This window comes from Anomaloglossus baeobatrachus, chromosome 5, assembly GCF_048569485.1.
Source record: "Anomaloglossus baeobatrachus isolate aAnoBae1 chromosome 5, aAnoBae1.hap1, whole genome shotgun sequence".
NCBI classification, from domain to species: Eukaryota; Metazoa; Chordata; class Amphibia; order Anura; family Aromobatidae; genus Anomaloglossus; species Anomaloglossus baeobatrachus.
This window is the reverse complement of record NC_134357.1, coordinates 245,114-267,099: the sequence shown is the minus strand read 5'-3', so window position 1 is coordinate 267,099 and position 21,986 is coordinate 245,114. Positions and strand designations below refer to the sequence as shown.

Below are 21,986 nucleotides of genomic sequence, written 5' to 3'. Positions count from 1 at the left end.
TATTTCATGAATTTCATGAAATAATTAAAAAAAAAAAAAAAAAATGACGTCGGCTTCGCCTAATTTTTGAGTCCAGCCGGGTACAATTAGGCAGCTGGGGATTGGAATCCACAGTGCAGGGTGCCCAAGATCTCTGGGCACCCCCACTGCGAATTGCAGTCCGCAGCCACCCCAGAAAATGGCGCTTTCATAGAAGCGCCATCTTCTGGCGCTGTATCCAACTCTTCCAGCTGCCCTGATGCCGGGTGGCTAGCTAGGTAATAATGGAGTTAGGGCTAGCTGTATATTATCAGCTAGCCCTAAGCCCGAAATTCATGGTGTCACGCCAATATTAGACATGGCCACCATGAATTTCTAGTAATGATAAAAAAAAAAAAATAAACAACACAGAAATTTTTTTTTATTAGAAATAAAACACAACACAATTAGAGACTCCATCTTTATTGAAATAAACCCCCCTCCGCAGTAATCCTGGGTCAGGGTCCCGCACCGTCCAATCAGGATCCAATATCATCTGATCGGTTTGCTGGAAGGCAAAGCGATCAGATGATGTGTCAGGATCAAGTGCCTGAAGCACATCACACATCAGCTGATTGTAGAAAAGCCGGTTATACAATCAGCAGATGCATCGGTGCAAAAAAAAAAAAAATACTCACTTATTTGCTGTGCTGATTACCGGCAGCTCCTGGAGCGATCGATTGGACAGGAGTCTGATCCCGTCCGATCGCTGCCGGAGCTGCCGGTAATCAGCTGATGAAGTCCCCTGACGGCAGGATCAGCTGATAGCCGGCCGGGCGCGAAAAAGCCGGCGAGACTACGATCAGCTGATGCGTCAGGTGACTGCATCAGGTGATCCACCGCCAGGTCCTGCAAGCAAGGTCCTGCCCCGGGGAGACTGCACACAGCCAGAGCGGCGGGACCGGGACAGGAGCGGGCATGGCACCGGGACCCTGCAGACAGGTGAGTATATGACTTTTTTTTTTTCTACTGTTCACTTTGGTTTTCGCCGCTGCCTCCACCTCCCGCCCAGACATGGCGCCGCACGGAGCTGACATGCACAGGACGGGAGGTGGAGGCAGCGGTGACGGTACCGGGAGGATTCCTGCTTCTGTGTTTACCAACAGAAGGAATCCTCTTCCTGTACACATCACTGTAGTACCCACCCCTTGCGTTTATAGCTGCGTTTTTAGTCATAGAAACGCAGCTATATTTGCAATGTGCCTTTTTCATTGCGTTTTTGAACATCTCATTGAACTCAATGGGTGAAAAACGCAGTAATAATTGACATGCTGCGTTTTTGTGGTGACCACAAAAACGCAGCTAAAAAAAAAACCGCTGTGTGCGGACAGTACTTATGAAAACCCATTGACATTGCTGGGGAAGCAATGTCACTGCGTTTTCAGCACAAAAACGCGGTAAAAAACGCCGCTAAAAACGCGGCAAAAACGCCTAGTGCGCACAAGGCCTTACTGTGCAGAATTATTAGGCAACTTAAAGGGGTTGTCCGACATAACAAAAATTTTTGAGTTTAAGCTAATCTGTGCTGTATTGCCATATAAAACACCCCTACATTGTTATTTTTTGTTTTCTAACTTTTGTTCCTCTTGAATTATCCCTTTATTCTCTGCAGCTCCTTGTTTACATTCAGCACAAGCAAACTGACCACTTCCTGTGCTAAACCTCCCAGTAAGAGCTGGCACCGCCCGGCCTCAGTGTCCAGCCCCTCCCCAGTGTCCAGCCTCGCCCCCTGCACACACAGTCCCTGTCAGTATATTCTGCCCCAGCACCTGACCTGTTATCACTACAGCATTGCAAATAACAGCCTCACATCGGGCTCTGCACCACCGCACGCACACATCGGGCTCTGCACCACCGCACGCACACATCGGGCTCTGCACCACCGCACGCACACATCGGCCTCTGCACCACCGCACGCACACATCGGGCTCTGCACCACCGCACGCACACATCGGGCTCTGCACCACCGCACGCACACATCGGGCTCTGCACCGCACACACCGGGCTCTGCACCGCACACACATCGGGCTCTGCACCGCACACACATCGGGCTCTGCACCGCACACACATCGGGCTCTGCACCGCACACACATCGGGCTCTGCACCGCACACACATCGGGCTCTGCACCGCACACACACACATCGGGCTCTGCACCGCACACACACACACACACACATCAGGCTCTGCACCGCACACACACATCAGGCTCTGCACCGCACACACACATCAGGCTCTGCACCGCACACACGCACACACACACACACATCAGGCTCTGCACCGCACACACGCACACACACACACATCAGGCTCTGCACCGCACACACACACACATCAGGCTCTGCACCGCACACACACACACACATCAGGCTCTGCACCGCACACACACACACACACACACACACATCAGGCTCTGCACCGCACACACACATCAGGCTCTGCACCGCACACACACACACACACACACACACACATCAGGCTCTGCACCGCACACACACACACACATCAGGCTCTGCACCGCACACACACACACACATCAGGCTCTGCACCGCACACACACACACACATCAGGCTCTGCACCGCACACACACACACACATCAGGCTCTGCACTGCACCGCACACACACACACACACATCAGGCTCTGCACCGCGCACACACACACACACACATCAGGCTCTGCACCGCGCACACACACACACACACATCAGGCTCTGCACCGCGCACACACACACACACATCAGGCTCTGCACCGCGCACACACACACACATCAGGCTCTGCACCGCACACACGCACACACACACACACATCAGGCTCTGCACCGCACACACACATCAGGCTCTGCACCGCACACACACACACATCAGGCTCTGCACCGCACACACACACACACACACACACACACATCAGGCTCTGCACCGCACACACACATCAGGCTCTGCACCGCACACACACATCAGGCTCTGCACCGCACACACACACACACACACACACACACACATCAGGCTCTGCACCGCACACACACACACACATCAGGCTCTGCACCGCACACACACACACACATCAGGCTCTGCACCGCACACACACACACACACATCAGGCTCTGCACCGCACACACACACACACATCAGGCTCTGCACTGCACCGCACACACACACACACACACATCAGGCTCTGCACCGCGCACACACACACACACACACATCAGGCTCTGCACCGCGCACACACACACACATCAGGCTCTGCACCGCACACACACACACACATCAGGCTCTGCACCGCACACACACACACATCAGGCTCTGCACCGCACACACACACACATCAGGCTCTGCACCGCACACACACACACATCAGGCTCTGCACCGCACACACACACACACATCAGGCTCTGCACCGCACACACACACACATCAGGCTCTGCACCGCACACACACACACATCAGGCTCTGCACCGCACACACACACACATCAGGCTCTGCACCGCACACACACACACATCAGGCTCTGCACCGCACACACACACACACACATCAGGCTCTGCACCGCACACACACACACACATCAGGCTCTGCACCGCACACACACACACATCAGGCTCTGCACCGCACACACACACACACATCAGGCTCTGCACCGCACACACACACACACATATCAGGCTCTGCACCGCACACACACACACACACATATCAGGCTCTGCACCGCACACACACACACACACACACACACATCAGGCTCTGCACCGCACACACACACATCAGGCTCTGCACCGCACACACACACATCAGGCTCTGCACCGCACACACACACATCAGGCTCTGCACCGCACACACACACACATCAGGCTCTGCACCGCACACACACACATCAGGCTCTGCACCGCACACACACACATCAGGCTCTGCACCGCACACACACACACACATCAGGCTCTGCACCGCACACACACACACATCAGGCTCTGCACCGCACACACACACACATCAGGCTCTGCACCGCACACACACACACACATCAGGCTCTGCACCGCACACACACACACATCAGGCTCTGCACCGCACACACACACACATCAGGCTCTGCACCGCACACACACACATCAGGCTCTGCACCGCACACACACACATCAGGCTCTGCACCGCACACACACACATCAGGCTCTGCACCGCACACACACACATCAGGCTCTGCACCGCACACACACACATCAGGCTCTGCACCGCACACACACACATCAGGCTCTGCACCGCACACACACACATCAGGCTCTGCACCGCACACACACACATCAGGCTCTGCACCGCACACACACACATCAGGCTCTGCACCGCACACACACACATCAGGCTCTGCACCGCACACACACACACATCAGGCTCTGCACCGCACACACACACATCAGGCTCTGCACCGCACACACACACATCAGGCTCTGCACCGCACACACACACATCAGGCTCTGCACCGCACACACACACATCAGGCTCTGCACCGCACACACACACATCAGGCTCTGCACCGCACACACACATCAGGCTCTGCACCGCACACACACATCAGGCTCTGCACCGCACACACACATCAGGCTCTGCACCGCACACACACATCAGGCTCTGCACCGCACACACACATCAGGCTCTGCACCGCACACACACACATCAGGCTCTGCACCGCATACACACATCAGGCTCTGCACCGCATACACACATCAGGCTTTGCACCGCATACACACATCAGGCTCTGCACTGCACGCACACACGGCGCTCTGCACCGACCCCCCCCTACCCCCATTGGGAACACATGTAGGGAGTACATACTCACCCGTCCCTGCTGCTCCTGCACGTTCGTCCGCTGTCTGTGCTCTGGCCATATCAGCACAGTAGTGACGTCACCGCTGTGCTGAAGAGAGCACAGACAGCGGGGCAGTGATGAGAAGCAGCGGTGCGCTCCCTCTCATCAGCGCTTTCAAATGTACCGGCATCTGTGATCTGTGATGCCGGTACATTTGAATGGGTGATCCTGAGCAGTAAGTCAGGTGCTGGCGCTGATACCACGGCAGCCGCCGCCAGGCCCCGCCCCCAGGTCACGGGTCCCACAGCAGTGCAGGGGGAGGTTGTGGGCAGAGTACGGGGTGCGGGGGAATGTGTGGGAGGGTGCAGGGAAGGGGGCGGGGACTCCACGCATAGTACCCGCCCAGCAGGGCGGCGACATGCTGTTTCCACATTTGCATGTCAACATGGCCCTGCCCATGTTGACATGAAATGACCGGAAGCAGCAAAATCGCGGCAGGAGCAGTCACATAACCACTCTGAGCCGGGGGAGAGGGGCAGACAGCAGGGCAGGTAAGTGGTCTCTATCTACTTACCTGCCCCAATGTAGCCCAATAGGGTAAGAATGAAAAAAGACTCAAAATAAGCCGGATAACCCCTTTAAAAAAAACCAAATCTATTCCCATCTCACTTGTTTATTTTCACCAGGTAAACCAATACAACTGCACAAAATGTAGAAATAAACATTTCTGACATGCAAAAACAAAACCCCAAAAAATATGAGTCCCAATATAGCCCCCTTCCTTTCTGATGACACTCAGCAGCCAACCATCCATAGATTCTGCCATTGCTTGATCTGTTTACGATCCACATTGCGTGCAGCAGCCACCACAGCCTCCAGACACTGCTCCCAGAGGTGGACTGTTTTCCCTCCCTGTAGATCTCACATTTTATGAAGGACCACAGGTTCTCTATGGGGTTCAGATTAGGTGAACAAGAGGGCCATGTCATTATTTTTTTAATCTTTTAGACCTTTACTGGCCAGCCACGCTGTGGAGTAGTTGGAGGCATGTGATGAAGCATTGTCCTGCATGAAAATCATGTTTTTCTTGAAAGATACCAACTTCTTCCTGTACCACTGCTGGAAGAAGTTGTCTTCCAGAAACTGGCAGTAGGTCTCGGAGTTGAGCTTCATTCCATCCTCAACTCAAAAAGCTCCCACAAGTTGATCTTTGATGATCCCAGCCCATACCAGTCCCCACCTCCACCTTGCTGGCGCCTGAGTCGGAGTGGAGCTCTCTGCCCTTTACTGATCCAGCCTCTGGCCCATCCATCTGGCCCATCAAGAGTCACTCATTTCATCAGTCCACCATAAAACCTGTGAAAAATCAGTCTTCAGATATTTCTTGGCCCAGTCTTGAGGTTTTATCTTATGTTTCTTGTTCAGAGGTGGTGGTTTTTCAGCCTTCCTTACCTTGGCCATGTCCCCGAGTATGGCACACCTTGTGCTTTTTGATACTCCAGTAACGTTGCAGGTCTGAACTATGGCCAAACTGGTGGCAAATGGCATCTTGGCATCTTCACGCTTGATTTTCCTCAATTCATGGGCAGTTATTTTGCGCCTTTTTTGCCCAGCACGCTTCTTGCCACCCTGTTGGCTATTTGCCATGAAACTCTTGATTGTTCAGTAATCACGCTTCAAAGGTTTGGCAATTTCAAGACTGCTGCATCCCTCTGCAAGACATCTCACAATATGGACTTTTCAGAGCCCGGCAAATCTCTCTTCTGACCCATTTTGACAAAGGAAAGGAAGTTGCCTAATAATTAAGCACACCTTATATAGGGTGTTGATGTCATTACACCGCAGCCCTCCTCATTACAGAGATGCACAGCACCTGATTTACTTAATTGGTAGTTGGCTCTCAGCCTATACAGCTTGGCGTAGGACAACATGTATAAAAAGTATCATGTGATCATATACTCATTTGCATAATAATTCTGCACACAGTGTAGGTGATGCCGATGCGACACTCGCACAGCGACAGTCAAAGTTCAGTTAACAGGCCCTTCGATGACGTCGTAGCCATGTGACCAGTCTGTAAGTCAATGTCTATGCAACTTTCACACCAGACTGGTCACATGGCTATGACGTCACGGAAGGTCCTTGTAACACGGGGGCACAGCAATGTCGGACTCAGAAGCAGAAGCGTCCGGGAGACAGTCTGCAGGACGCATAGTGGGACCTGTAAGTATAATGACAATGTTTATTATTAACCCCTTCACCCCCGGCCACTAAAACACCCTAATGACCGGGCCATTTTTTGCAATTCTGACCAGTGTCACTTTGACAGGTTATAACTCTGGAACGCTTCAACGGATCCTGGCGATTCTGAGATTGTTTTTTCGTGACATATTGTACTTCATGTCAGTGGTAAATTTAGGCCGATATTTTTTGCGTTTATTTGTGAAAATTTAGGAAATTTGGCGAAAATTTTGAAAATTTCGCAATTTTCAAACTTTGAAAATTTATGCCCATAAATCTGAGAAATATGTCACACAAAATAGTTACTAAATAACATTTCCCACTTGTCTACTTTACATCAGCGCAATTTTCGAAACAAATTTTTTTTTCGTTAGGAAGTTAGAAGGGGTCAAAGTTCATCAGCAATTTCTCATTTTTCCAACAAAATTTAGAAAATAATTTTTTTTTAGGGACCACATCACATTTGAGGTGACTTTGAGAGACCGAGGTGACAGAAAATACCCAAAAGTGACCCCATTCTAAAAACTGCACCCCTCACTCTGCTCAAAACCACATCCAAAAAGTTTATTAACCCTTTAGGTGCTTCACAGGAACCAAAGCAATGTGGAAGGAAAAAATGAAAATTTTACTTTTTAACACAAAAATGTTACTTTAGCCATAAAATTTTCATTTTCACAAGGGAGAAAAGAGAAAGTGCACCCTACAATTTATTGTGCATTTTCTCCTGAGTACGCCGATACCCCATATGTGGTAAAAATCAATTGTTTGGGTGCACAGCGGAGCTCGGAAGGGAAGGAGCGCCATTTGAATTTTTGAACGCAAAATTAGCTGCACTCATTAGCGGACGCCATGTCGGGTTTGAAGACCCCCTGAGGTGCCTAAACAATGGAGCTCCCCCACAAGTGACCCCATTTTGGAAACTAGAGCCCTCAAATATTTTTTCTAGATGTTTGATGAGCACTTTGAACACCTGGGGGCTTCACAGAAGTTTATAACGTTGAGCCGTGAAAAGAAAAAAATTTTTTTTTACCACAAAACTGTTGCTTCAACTAGGTAGCTTTTTTTTTCACAAGGGTATTGGGAAAAAATGCAACATAAAATATATTGTCCATTTTCTCCTGAGTACGCAGATACCTCATATGTGGTGGAAATCAAATGTTTGGACACACGGCAGTGCTCGGAATGCAAGGAGCGCCATTTGAATTTTTGAACGCAAAATTAGCTGCACTAATTAGCGGACGCCATGTCGGGTTTGAAGACCCCCTGAGGTGCCTAAACAATGGAGCTCCCCCACAAGTGACCCCATTTTGGAAACTAGAGCCCTCAAATATTTTTTCTAGATGTTTGATGAGCACTTTGAACACCTGGGGGCTTCACAGAAGTTTATAACGTTGAGCCGTGAAAAGAAAAAAATTTTTTTTTACCACAAAACTGTTGCTTCAACTAGGTAGCTTTTTTTTTCACAAGGGTATTGGGAAAAAATGCAACATAAAATATATTGTCCATTTTCTCCTGAGTACGCAGATACCTCATATGTGGTGGAAATCAAATGTTTGGACACACGGCAGTGCTCGGAAGGCAAGGAGCGCCATTTAAATGCAAAATTAGCTGCACTCATTAGCGGACGCCATGTCAGGTTTGAAGACCCCCTGAGGTGCCTAAACAATGGAGCTCCCCCACAAGTGACCCCATTTTGGAAACTAGAGCCCTCAAATAATTTTTCTAGATGTTTGGTGAGCACTTTGAACACCTGGGGGCTTCACAGAAGTTTATAGCGTTGAGCCGTGAAAAGAAAAAAAAAATTTTTTACCACAAAACGGTTGCTTCAATTAGGTAGCTTTTTTTTTCACAAGGGTAACAGGAAAAAATGCACCATAAAATGTATTGTGCATTTTCTCCTGAGTACGCAGATACATCATATGTGGTGGAAAGTAATTGTTTGGGCGCATGGCGGGGCTCAGAAGAGAAGGAGCGCCATTTGACAGCAAAATTAGTTGGAATCATTAGCGGACGCCATGTCACGTTTGGAGACCCCCTATGGTGCCTAAACAGTGGAGCTCCCCCACAAGTGACACCATTTTGGAAACTAGAGCCCTCAAATAATTTTTCTAGATGTTTGGTGAGCACTTTGAACACCTGGGGGCTTCACAGAAGTTTATAGCGTTGAGCCGTGAAAAGAAAAAAATTTTTTTTACCACAAAACGGTTGCTTCAACTAGGTAGCTTTTTTTTTCACAAGGCTATCAGGAAAAAATGCACCATAAAACGTATTGTGCATTTTCTCCTGAGTACGCAGATACCTCATATGTGGTGGAAAGTAATTGTTTGGGCGCATGGCGGGGCTCAGAAGAGAAGGAGCGCCATTTGACTTTTCAAACGCACAGACGCAGTGCACTGATCGGTCGCTGCAGGACGCACGGTCGGATGCGATAAAAAAAGCGTCGGGGATACATAAAAAAAAAAGTCACGCCAAAAATTGACCATGGATGCAGATATGTTATGTGCATCCCTGATCAGCGCTCGGCGGGACGCACAGACGGATGCCATACAAAAATTGTCGCGAATACGGAAAAAAGTCACGCCAAAAATTGAGCAGTGATGCCGATCCGTTATCTGCATCCCTGATCAGCGCTCGGCGGGACGCACGGACGGATGCGATACAAAAAGCGTCGGGAATACGGAAAAAAGTCACGCCAAAAATTGAGCAGGGATGCCGATCCGTTATCTGCATCCCTGATCAGCGCTCGGCGGGACGCACGGACGGATGCCATACAAAAATTGTCGCGAATACGGAAAAAAGTCACGCCAAAAATTGAGCAGGGATGCCGATCAGTTATCTGCATCCCTGATCAGCGCTCGGCGGGACGCACGGACGGATGCGATACAAAAAGTGTCGGGAATACGGAAAAAAGTCACGCCAAAAATTGAGCAGGGATGCCGATCCGTTATCTGCATCCCTGATCAGCGCTCGGCGGGACGCACGGTCGGACGCGATACAAAAAGCGTCGGGAATACGGAAAAAAGTCACGCCAAAAATTGAGCAGGGATGCCGATCCGTTATCTGCATCCCTGATCAGCGCTCGGCGGGACGCACGGACGGATGCCATACAAAAATTGTCGCGAATACGGAAAAAAGTCACGCCAAAAATTGAGCAGGGATGCCGATCCGTTATCTGCATCCCTGATCAGCGCTCGGCGGGACGCACGGACGGACGCGATACAAAAAGCGTCGCGAATACGGAAAAAAGTCATGCCAAAAACTGACCACGGATGCAGATCCGTTATCTGCATCCCTGATCAGCGCTTGGCGGGACGCACGGACAGATGAAGTGTAAAAATGGACAAGATACAATAAAAAAAAAAAAAAAAAAAAAGTTATACTCACAGTACCAAGAGGATCACTGACCAGAAGAGTTGCAGAGGAACAAGAAGGCAGTGAGATAGACAGCTTTACACCAGCAGCAGGCAGGACGTTGGACAGATCAGCAGAAGGACCCAGATGGAGGCAGATGTGATCGGGCCAGTGAAGACCTCGGACGACCCGTGAAGGCAGGTAAGAGGACGTCGGGGGGGGCAGGGGGGGGGGGGGATGGGGAGAGGGGGGGGCAGATGGGGGGGGTTAGAGGGAGAGCAGAGGGGGCGGAGAAGCAAAGGCAGAAGGAAGGAACCTTGGAAGCAGATGACAGAGGAGGCAGGCAGATCGCGTGGGGAGCAGATCGGGATGCCGGGGGGCAGATCGGGGCGTAGGGGGGCAGATCGGGGCGTAGGGGGGCAGATCTGGGGGGGCACGGGCAGGGGCCTTCACGGGAGCGCGCAGGGGCCTTCACGGGAGCGCGCAGGGGCCATCGCCGGAGCACAATACTTACCTTTGGAGCTGGCGCGGTGACAGCAGAGGCGGCGTCTGCGGCGGCAGCAGCGGTGGCGTGGTACCAAAAGTACCAGCCACTCCACGCTGCAGCCATGTTGGGGGAGGGTCCCCAGAGCAGTACAGGCCTGGGGAGGGCGGCCACCGGCAGATCAGACCGCCCCACTGCACACTGATTGGAGCGATTGCGCGTCATAGCACGATCGCTCCAATCAGTGCTGCAGGGGCTGGGGGCGGCATGTTTGAGGTCCACCTATGATATGCTGCAGCAGCTGCGGCATCTCATAGCTGGATCTCACAGGATCGCACTAATTCGGGCATTATTTTTGCCGAAATTAGTGCGATCGATGTGGTTGGCGGTTCAGATTTGAACAGCCAATCACATCGATCGTCGATAGGGGGTGGCGATGCCACCCCCCCTGGGGTCAAGCAATGGTCCCCTGCTGTAAGAAACAGCAGGGGACATCATTTGAAAGCCGTTGCTATGGCCACGGCAATCAAATGAAGTTTAGGCAGTAAAATTACGTCCCTGGTCGTTAAGTCACGTTAAAATAGGACGTAATTTTACTGCCCGCGGTCGTGAAGGGGTTAACTATATTCTTTATTTTACAGCCCCCTGCCCCATCCCATAACTGTGAAGTCCAAGTTCTTTGATCGGACGCAAGTTTGCGTTCTCGATCCCGATCTTTACAAAACAAACGAGCGAGGCTCCCGAACATTGGCGGGATCACCCATCACTAATCACAAACATGAGTCATGTATAAGGGAGTCTGAGTCAGGGAAATTGAGGCGGAGGTTTGGATTACAGACTCCACCACCCCGCTTCCAAGGGTGAATACGCATCAATGGTGGACATGTTACAGCGACCAATGAGCACAAAACTACAGGAAAATCTCACCCAGCCGCGCTCATCGGACTGCAGCTTCTCACAAAAGATATCCGCCACCTTCTTCTCCCAGTCTGGAAAACTGTCCTTTTGAGCTATGGAAAGAGAAGATTCTTATTAATATCTGGAGGGAGAAGGAAGGAGGAGTACACAAAGCTTTACAGATAATAGGAACACACACAAGAGCAACAACAGGGCGCCAAGGGTTACCCATCCACTATAGAGTCCAATATAAACTTACTGCTATCACCCATAAAGCTCTTCACTGTTCTGCACCGCCCTACCTCTCCTCCTCATCTGTCCATCACCTACCCATCCTCTCCACAGTGCTGCACTGCCCTACCTCTACTCCTCATCAATCACCTACCCATCCTCCCCACTGTTCTGCACCCGCTATATCTCCTCCTCATCTCTATTACCATACCCGTCCTCTCTGTTCTGCTAATATTCTAAAACTAACAAACATACTCTATAATCTGAGCCGCTCATTTCCATCTCCAGGACTTCCCTCGTGCTGATCCAGTTTTTTGGAATACTCAAACGCAAATAAATAGTAGTAGTTATAAAACAAAAACTCCAAAATAATAGTAATAACAGACCTAAAACCTAACAATATCTAAGGCATATAAGCATACAGGCAAACACTTATATTGCACTTCATTAACATGGAAGAGCTTGAGTCCATCTTGTTGGAGCATTTGCATAGAATGAAATACAGGCTGAATGACTTCATCTTAAAGAATTCCACATAACACTGAACCTTAAAGCCGCAGCCAAAAACGCTTGAATTCCACCAAGGCACTAAAAGGTAAAGTTTGACAAATTTGAACAGAAAAAAAAAAGTCCAAGTTCACCACATTGTGTGTCCAGGGGATATGTCATGTTCGTCTGCTCCAGGACTCCCAGGCATTGGGAAGAAAGCACTCCAAATAGCAAGAAATAGAATCCAGCGGACCATAGGCAGAAAAGTAGAAAGTATAAAAATATATTATATATATATATATATATATATATATATATATATATATATATATATATATATATATATATATATATATATATATATATATATATATATATATATATATATATATATATATATATATATATATATATATTATACACACACACCAAAGTTTACAATCCTCGTGGTACAGGCTCGCGCATAGAACAAGATAATATCTCCATCCAACGCGTTTCCACAAATGAATAGTCGCTACATCTTAATCATAGATACAGAATATTCTGACAGACTCTTAAAAAGGTCTAGACATATCCCATCATGCAACAGTGCTACCACTCACACAATAAAATACACCTGTTCCTAAGGTACTAAGCCCGAAATTCATGGTGTTACGCCAAATTAGACATGGACACCATCAATTTCTACTAAACAAAAAAAAAAAAAAAAAAACAAAAACCATTGAGACTCCATCTTTATTATAAAAACAAATCCTTAGTCCGACGTAGTCCACAGGGAGAGCAATGTCAGCTCTGCTTCATCGCTCTGTATAGACAAATTTTTTATATATATATATATATATATATATATATATATATATATATATATATATATATATATATATATATATATATATATATATATATATATATATATATATATATATATATATAGCAAAAAGAGCCATGTCAGCTTTGCTTCATCACTGTATGGACAAATGTCTCTACAGAGCAAGAAGCAGGGATAGCAATGTCAGCTCTGCTTCATCACTCTGTACAGACAAGTGTCTACAGAGAGAAGCAGGGAGAGCAATGTCAGCTCGGCTGCATCGCTCTGCACAGACAGCGTCTATACAGAGCGAGAAGCAGGCTGACACTGAGGGTATGATTCCATTTGCAATGTGAGAATGCATGACTCATACGCATCACCCCACACAGCCTGACACTCTACGGACAGGGGAGTCTCAGCTGCATGGAAATACATGCTGTCGACCTGCTCCTGTCGGAAGAGTGTGCGCCGTGCCAGATGATGCGATGCGAGACTCGCACAGTGACAGTGAAAGTTCAAGCGAATCCATGACATCGCCGTGACACAGCTGAAGACTGCCGAGTGACGAGCAGTCACGGACGTTAACAGGACCTTCAATGACGTCATAGCCATGTGACCAGTCTGTAAGCCAATGTCTGTATAACATTCACACCAGACTAGTCACATGGCTATAACATCATGGAAGGTCCTTTAGTCAGTGGTAGTTACTCGGGAGCACAGCAGTGATCGGACGCGGAAGCAGAAGAGGCCGGGAGACAGTTTGCCGGATGCATCACGGGACCTGTCAGTATAATCATAATGGGGTTTTTTTTTGGTTTTTTTTACAGCCCATGGACCTGAACTGGACCCGAACTATAACACAAGCTTCCCAGGATAGCTAGTGTTTGGGATCGTGTGCACAAAACACGGTGTTCGGTACGGACCCCGAACTTTACAGTTCAGGTTCGCCCATCACTACACATGAACCCACATCATGGGAGGCTACAGCTCGACTCTCAGGAAGGAAGTTAATAAAAGGCAGCAGAAACAGAAATGAAATCAATGCATAATTCAAGAACGTGGACATTACAAGAACTGCCAACAGCGAGATGCAATCGTTATGGCACAGTTAAAACATATAAGGCATGACTATGATGAGACGTGTGCTCCAGTGGTCAAACATACAACAATCAGGACTTAACTCGCAATGGCATCTACTAAGCAAATGCAAGTGAAACATTTAGATGTGCAAACTGCATTTCTGAATGGTGAATTAACAGGAGACATTTACATGGCGCAACCTCCAGGATTCAACGATTAAAGGGAACCTGTCAGCAGAAATGTCCCCTAAAACCTAACAGATTCCCCCTCTGCAGCTCCTGGGCTGCATTCTATAAAGGTCCCTGTTATGATTGTGCCCACTTTCTGACCGAAAAAAAGTGTTTATAAAGTTGTACCTTTTTGGCTTCTGATTCTGTAAATCTGTCACGGGGGCGGGCTGCCTGATGGCCGTTATTCTGCCCCCTGGTCCTGTATGCCGCCCCCATCGCTGATTTCAATACTTCTGGACGCCGCCCACTGCTCCAGCCATCCCCGCGCATGCCCAGTGCCCATCTCTCGTGGATGAGCACTGTGCCCAGCGTCACCGCTGGTGACGTGCACGCAGGGTTAAGATTATGGGCGGTGCTGTGATGTTTATTCCTAAGCAACCGCCCATAATCGCGGGACCGCGCTTTCCCCCTCGGCCTGCTTCGTTCTGCGCAAGCGCGCTGCTGCTGACCCCCACGTCACCTCCTTCCCATCTTGCCCCGAGGCAGGAAATAGATGGGAAGAGCGCGGAAGCAGGAAGCACGAAGCAGGCCGAGGGGGAATGCGCGGTCCCGCGATTATGGGCGGTTGCTTGGTAATAAACATCACAGCACCGCCCATAATCTTAACCCTGCGTGCACGTCACCAGCGGTGACGCTGGGCACAGTGCTCATCCACGAGAGATGGGCACTGGGCATGCGCGGGGATGGCTGGAGCAGTGGGCGGCGTCCAGAAGTATTGAAATCAGCGATGGGGGCGGCATACAGGACCAGGGGGCAGAATAACGGCCATCAGGCAGCCCGCCCCCGTGACAGATTTACAGAATCAGAAGCCAAAAAGGTACAACTTTATAAACACTTTTTTTCGGTCAGAAAGTGGGCACAATCATAACAGGGACCTTTATAGAATGCAGCCCAGGAGCTGCAGAGGGGGAATCTGTTAGGTTTTAGGGGACATTTCTGCTGACAGGTTCCCTTTAAGCACCAAACCTAGTATACAAACTACAGAAAATCATATATAGTCTAAAGCAGCTGCTAGAGCATGGAATGTAACTGATAGAAGAGCTGCCCCTCGTCTACGCGCCAAGAAGCAGAGCTGCCCCTCGTCTACGAGCCAAGAAGCAGAGCTGCCCCTCGTCTACGCACTAAGAAGGTGACAACCACATGAATCTTCACACTCATTTATGTGGATAATTTGTTTTGAGCAAGAAAAAGATTAACCCGAAATACTGAAAATTCTAAATCAGCATTTTCAAACCAAAGATCATGGAAATGTAAACAATTACTGTATTGTTCGTTTTATAAGATGCATCAGACGCCAAATTTAGAGATTAAAAGAAAAAAAAAAAAAATGGGGTCTCTTATACTCCGGTGTTGTCTTACTGGAGTGGGGGCAGCATCGGTGGTGGAGCGGGGTCAAAGGAGGCAGAGACTGTGCTGGTGGCGCGGCAGTAGCGCTGGCAGCGGCGGGACATTACTGGTGGCAGAAGCTGCGGTTGTTTGGTGGAGGAGGCCAGTGCGTCGAGTGTCCCAGATGCTATGACGGTGGTCCGGACTTCAAAGAAATGGCGCCCGAAGTGGTGCGTGCACAGACTGAGCTCTCATCCAAGAGCTCCATCTGCACACGCACTGACTCCGGGCGCCATCATTTGAAGCCCGGACCGCGGACAGACCATCTGGGACACCCGCCGCAGCTTCCGCTGCCAATACAGCCACCGCAGTCTGCACAGCCAGCCGGCCGCCCGCACAGAATGACAACCAGAAAGCTTCTCGGCCGCCCCGCTCAGACAGGCCCACCCCCGGCCGGCCGCCCCAGTCAGACAGGCCCACCCCCGGCCGGCCGCCCCAGTCAGACAGGCCCACCCCCGGCCGGCCGCCCCGCTCAGACAGGCCCACCCCCGGCCATTCTCCACGACCCCCAGTAAGCTATATTCGGATTTTAAGACGCACCCCTCATTTTCCTCCCAAATTTTTGGGAGGAAAAGTGCTTCTTATAATACGAAAATTACGGTACTTAGGTATGAAGATTGAAAGAGGATGATAGTAGTTTCCGTCACAATCAAAACCACAAAATACAAGAGATATCTGAAATGTTTGGATTGAAAGATGCAAAACCAGTGAAGTCTCCAATGGAAACAAACTACCTGAAGGAGATGAACAACCAACAGAATATGCTTTCAAATAATGAACAGTACAGACAAGAAATGTAACAATTTTCCTATCTTGCTACACTGTCACAAGACCAGATATTGCAGCAGCAGTGGGAAGAAAAATATCAATGCCAACTCAGATGGATGGAAATGCTGTAAAGAGGACTACACGCTACCTGAAAGAAACAGCTTATCTTAAATTGAAGAAGGCAATCTGACGGGATATGTTGATGCTGACTGGGCTGGCGACCCTTCTGACACCAGTGCATATTTTTACTTTAATGTGGAGTCATTAGTTGGGCTAGTATAAAGCAATCTTCTATAACGCCATCATCAACAGAAGCAGAATATGTTCCTGCAGCACAGGCAAGTCAAGAAGTCATCTGGCCGAGACAACTATTGACAGATCTTTGTCACCAACAGTTAGAAACTACAAAGATATTTGAAGACAATCATGGATGTATTGCACTAGCTCAGGGTACTTTCACACTTGCATTTTTTTTCCTTCCGTCACAATCCGCCATTTTGGAAAACAGCAGAATTCGTTAACAGATTCCGCTGCTTCCCATAGACTTGTATGGATGACGGATTGTGCCAAAAGTACCTGCGCTCCTTCCGCTGGGCGACGCTGCGTTGCTTCCGCCGGGAGGAAGGAACGCAGCATGTAATGTTTTTTTGAGCAGTGGAATCCTTAGGATTTCAATGCGCATGCTCTCTCTGGCTCCCTGCACCCGTAACCAGGGTAAACATCGAGTAACCAAGCAAAGTGCTCTGCCTAGTTACCAGATATTTACCCTGGCTACGTGTTCAGGGAGCCCGACACTTCCCCGCTTGGCTCCGCCTCCTCCCGCACTCCACTCCGCATGTACATACGCACACACACACACACACACACACACACACACACACACACACACACACACACACACACACTCACCTGTCCTCAGCGCGCCATGGCACCGCTCGGTTCCACCCACCCCGCCCTCCGCACACATTCTCGGCGGCCGAACGATCAGCTGATCACCCGGCGACCGGCTGCTGTGAACGATCAGCTTAGCGCACGGCCGCCGGGTGATCAGCTGATTGTTCATAATAGCCTGCCGCCGGTGAAACTGTAAAAAAAAACCCAAAACAAAACAAAAAGACCCAAACCTGATTGCGTTGTTTTGTACGATCTGTTGCATCCGTTGTGCCACTAAATGCAACACATCCGTTGCATCCGTCACACAACGCAATGCAACGGATATCGTTCAACGCAAGTGTGAAACTAGCCTCAGATGGAAAGAGCTAACCCAAGAACAAAGCATATTGATGTTAAATGTCACTTTCTGAAGGATCATCAAGAAAAAGGACTTCTGAATTTTGAGTACTGTCCAACTGAGATATGACCACAGATATATTTACAAAAGGACTGAGCGAATAAGCCTCCACTGTTGAGAAATGGTGTTAAAATAAACGCAACAAGCTACAGACATTACTAATCTGTAAGTGAAAAGAAAAACACCGAAAAAAAATCATTGAAGGGTAAGTTGGGAGGGACCTCAAGGGCCATCGAGGACAACCTCGAGCGAGTGCAGGCTTTCCTATATCATCCCAGATATATGTTTATCCAGTTCCGCTTGAAGATTTCCATTGATGGCGAGCTCACCACCTCCTGTGGTCGCCTGTTCCACTCCCTGACTGCCCTCACTGTCAGGCTATGTCCGCACGTTGCTTTTTACCTGCTTTTTTGCTGCTTTTTCAACTGCAGCGTTTAATGCCAAAATGGTTGTGTTCTGCTTTTCAAGCAAAGTCTATGGGAATTTGGGTTTCTTGTCCGCACTATGCAGACATGTCAATTGTTTTTGCCATTTGGGTTTTGCACTGCAAAGCTGAGTTTTTGACCAAAGTTCTGCAACAAAAAGGCTGCAGTTTGAGCTGCATAGTGCGGACAAGAAACCCAAATTCCCATAGACTTTGCTTGAAAAGCAGAACACAACCATTTTGGCATTAAACGCTGCAGTTGAAAAAGCAGCAAAAAAGCAGGTAAAAAGCAGGTAAAAAGCAACGTGCGGACATAGCCTCAGACAGTTCTTCCTAATGTCTAATCTGAATCTCCTTCCTTTAAGTTTCATCCCATTGCTTCTTGTACTTCCTTGTGCTAGTGAGAATAGAGCGGTTCCGTCTGCACAGTGATTACCTTTCAAATATTTGTAGACCGCTATTAAGTCTCCTCTCAGCCATTAAAATCCTTTAATTTGAACTAACATAGAAAAAGTCCTGCCTCTTCCTAAAATTTATTAACCACTAAAACACCCAAGTCCGACATAATCCACATGAGGTGCCACAACAATCGTGGCTCTGCTACACTTGAAGTGACAGCGTGTGGCCTTAGAACATGACTGCCCGCTGTGGACTTCAGACAGAGAATGAGCCGCAGCGACTGCGACTAGTGCTGTGACTAGTGAGCTGTGACTACTGATGGGCGGACCCAGACCGTAAAAGTTTTAAAAGTATCCAGGTGCTGGACCCAGACCCAAAATGCTCAAAGGACTTCAGACTAAGCATTCAGACCCGGCACTCAAGTAACACAAAAAAATACAAAAAGGAAAAATAAAGAAAAAATAATATAAAGAAAGTGGCACTTACCGAGCCTCCGATGTGGCGGTTGAACTGCTGCCGTGGCAGCCCGTTAACTTCTGGGGCTGTGCATTAGGATCATGCATATGCACTGCTTTCCCCGCCCATCAGCTTCTGTGATTGGTTGCAGTCAGACATGCCCCTAGACTGTGTGACAGCATCTGACTGCTTTCAATCACAGATCCAGTCTGCAGGTTTATCATAAAGTAAAAATAAATAATGAGAAAAAAAAAAAATTGGTGTAGGGTGCCCCCATATTATGACACCCATCACAGAGCGCTCACAGCTACAGGCTGCAGCCCCCAGCCATGCGCTTATCTTGGTTGTGTATCAAAATAAGAGGAACCGCATGAAGAGTTTTTTTTTGTTAAAATAAAAAAAACAAAACAAAAAAACGTGTGCAGTGTTCGCCAATTTTGATACCCAGCCATGATAAAGCCCCACAGCTGGGGGCTGGTATTCTCAGGTTGGGGGAGACCAATGGTTATTGGGAGCCCCCCAGTCTAAAAAGAGCAGCCTGCAGCAGCCCAGGATTGCTGAATCCATTTGATGCAACAATCCTGGCACTTTACACGGCTGTTCCCGATTGCCCTTGTACGGTGGCAATCATGGTAATAAGGGGTTAATCAAAGCCCACATATGCCACTAAGCCTTAGGGCTGCTTCTCACTTACGAGTTCGGATGTCACGGGACGGCACTCACACCATCCTAGTGACATCCGATTTTCTAAATACATTTCTCGCATGTTTCCTAAAACACTGGAAACGAGTGATGTCTCACAATGTCTGGCAATCTCTGTTCTCTGTCAGTCGGTATCTCCCTCTCGGTCTCTATTCTCTCTCTGTCGATCGGTCGGTCACTATCTCTGTCCATGTCAGTCTATCCCTCTCCCCCCCTCTCTCATACTCACCGATCCCCGGCGCGGCGCTGCACGGCGTTCACCCTGCTCCGGCGGCTTCTCCTCTTTTGAAAAAGCCGGCCGCTCATTATTCAATCTCGTATTCCCTGCTTTACCCGCCCACCGGCGCCTATGATTGGTTGCAGTCAGACACACCCTCACGCTGAGTGACAGCTGTCTCACTGCAACCAATCACAGCAGCCGGTGGGCGTGTCTATGCTGTGCAGTAAAATAAATTAAAAAAAAAACAAAAAAAAAACAAAAAAAAAACGGCGTGCGGTCCACCCCCCCTTTTTCATTTTAATACCAGCCAGAATTAGCCATACGGCTGAAGGCTGGTATTCTCAGGATGGGGAGCTCCACGTTATGGGGAGCCCCTGAGCCTACCAATATCAGTCATCAGCCGCCCAGAACTGCCACATACATTAGATGCAGATCAAAGTGGAGAAGGAGAAGGGGTTAAATCCGCGCAATCCGCCAGATAAATGCAGAGGAGATGTTGATAATTCAGAACATTCTTTTATTCCATGGGTCTACGCGTTTCAAGGTCTGTGACCTCTTCTTCAGGACCAGTAAATCAACACTACATGTACATACAAATGAAGCTTTTTTATACATGTGGTAACCACAAAGTACCGCCTCCCGGCACTTTGAAAAAAGTCAGAAGGGAAAGAAAAAAACATCTGCATGCATGATACAGCGTTTTTCACAGATATCATACTTTGTAGAATGCTATTATGCTGGTCATAAAAACAATTTATATGAGAAATACACATTCATAAAATGGAAAATTATAAAATAAAAAGAAAAGGAAAGAAAAAAAAAATGTCAAAAATCAGGACACGAACTCCAAGAAAGTTGTCCATAAGGTAACCTTCGATTTTTGTGGTGTACGCCACCAGTAGTTCTCAAACATCTGTGTATCCCTAAAATTATGTTCACAAGGTTGTGATATATGCGTACAATAAATAAGTAAAATATATCTTTGTACCGTGTTAGCCAGTAGAGATAAAAAAATTGTTTAAAAGAACAGAGAGTTCTCAGTGGTTGATACCTTTTAATGGCTAACTGAAAAGATGGTAATAATTGCAAGCTTTCGAGACTACTCAGGTCTCTTCATCAGGCATGGTATAACACAAAATCTGAAGAGTCACGTATTTATACACAACAGGACTTAGAATAGTGCAGTAAAAAAAAAAAAAAAAAAAAAAAAGAACAAGTTATATGAAACAGAACTATCTCTATGGCAGGGGGACAAGCTGTTCTAGCCATAAATACTGCTGCAGTTCAGTGTGAAAGTTTTATTGTCCTTTGATAAGGGTCTGGTCCAGGGCTGTGACACGCTCGGATGGTCAGAGGAGCACATCTTTTAACTGATGTAAAAAGACATGAATCCATGAGACACATTCATTCCTTCTCTGAATGTGTCAAAGGTCATCATAAGTTTGTACTCCCATAGTCTCCTGTCTCTCTGGGACTTGAAGTTTCCTTTCAATACCAGCAATTTCATGTCCATGATGCTGTGGTCTGGGTTACAAAAATGTTTGGCCACAGGTAGATCCATCCTTTTTTCTCTAATTGTGTGGCGGTGAGAATTCATCCTTGTCCTGAGCTGTTGTCCTGTCTCCCCTACATACAGACCCCCAGTTGGACATTTGGTACATATAATTAAGTACACCACATTGGTTGTGGTGCAGCTGAACGTACCTGGGATCTTGTAGT

The 21,986-nt window shown here is 48.2% G+C and overlaps 1 protein-coding gene across 1 annotated transcript in view; it reads right to left on the bottom strand.

Annotated features, from left to right (window-relative positions):
- Positions 1-21,986, bottom strand: part of MCMBP (minichromosome maintenance complex binding protein) — a 229,680-nt gene that overhangs the window by 169,541 nt on the left and 38,153 nt on the right. The window contains exon 2 of the mRNA XM_075348130.1: positions 11,814-11,896. Coding sequence (XP_075204245.1) covers positions 11,814-11,896 — 83 coding nt within the window. The remainder of the gene's footprint in view (positions 1-11,813; positions 11,897-21,986) is intronic.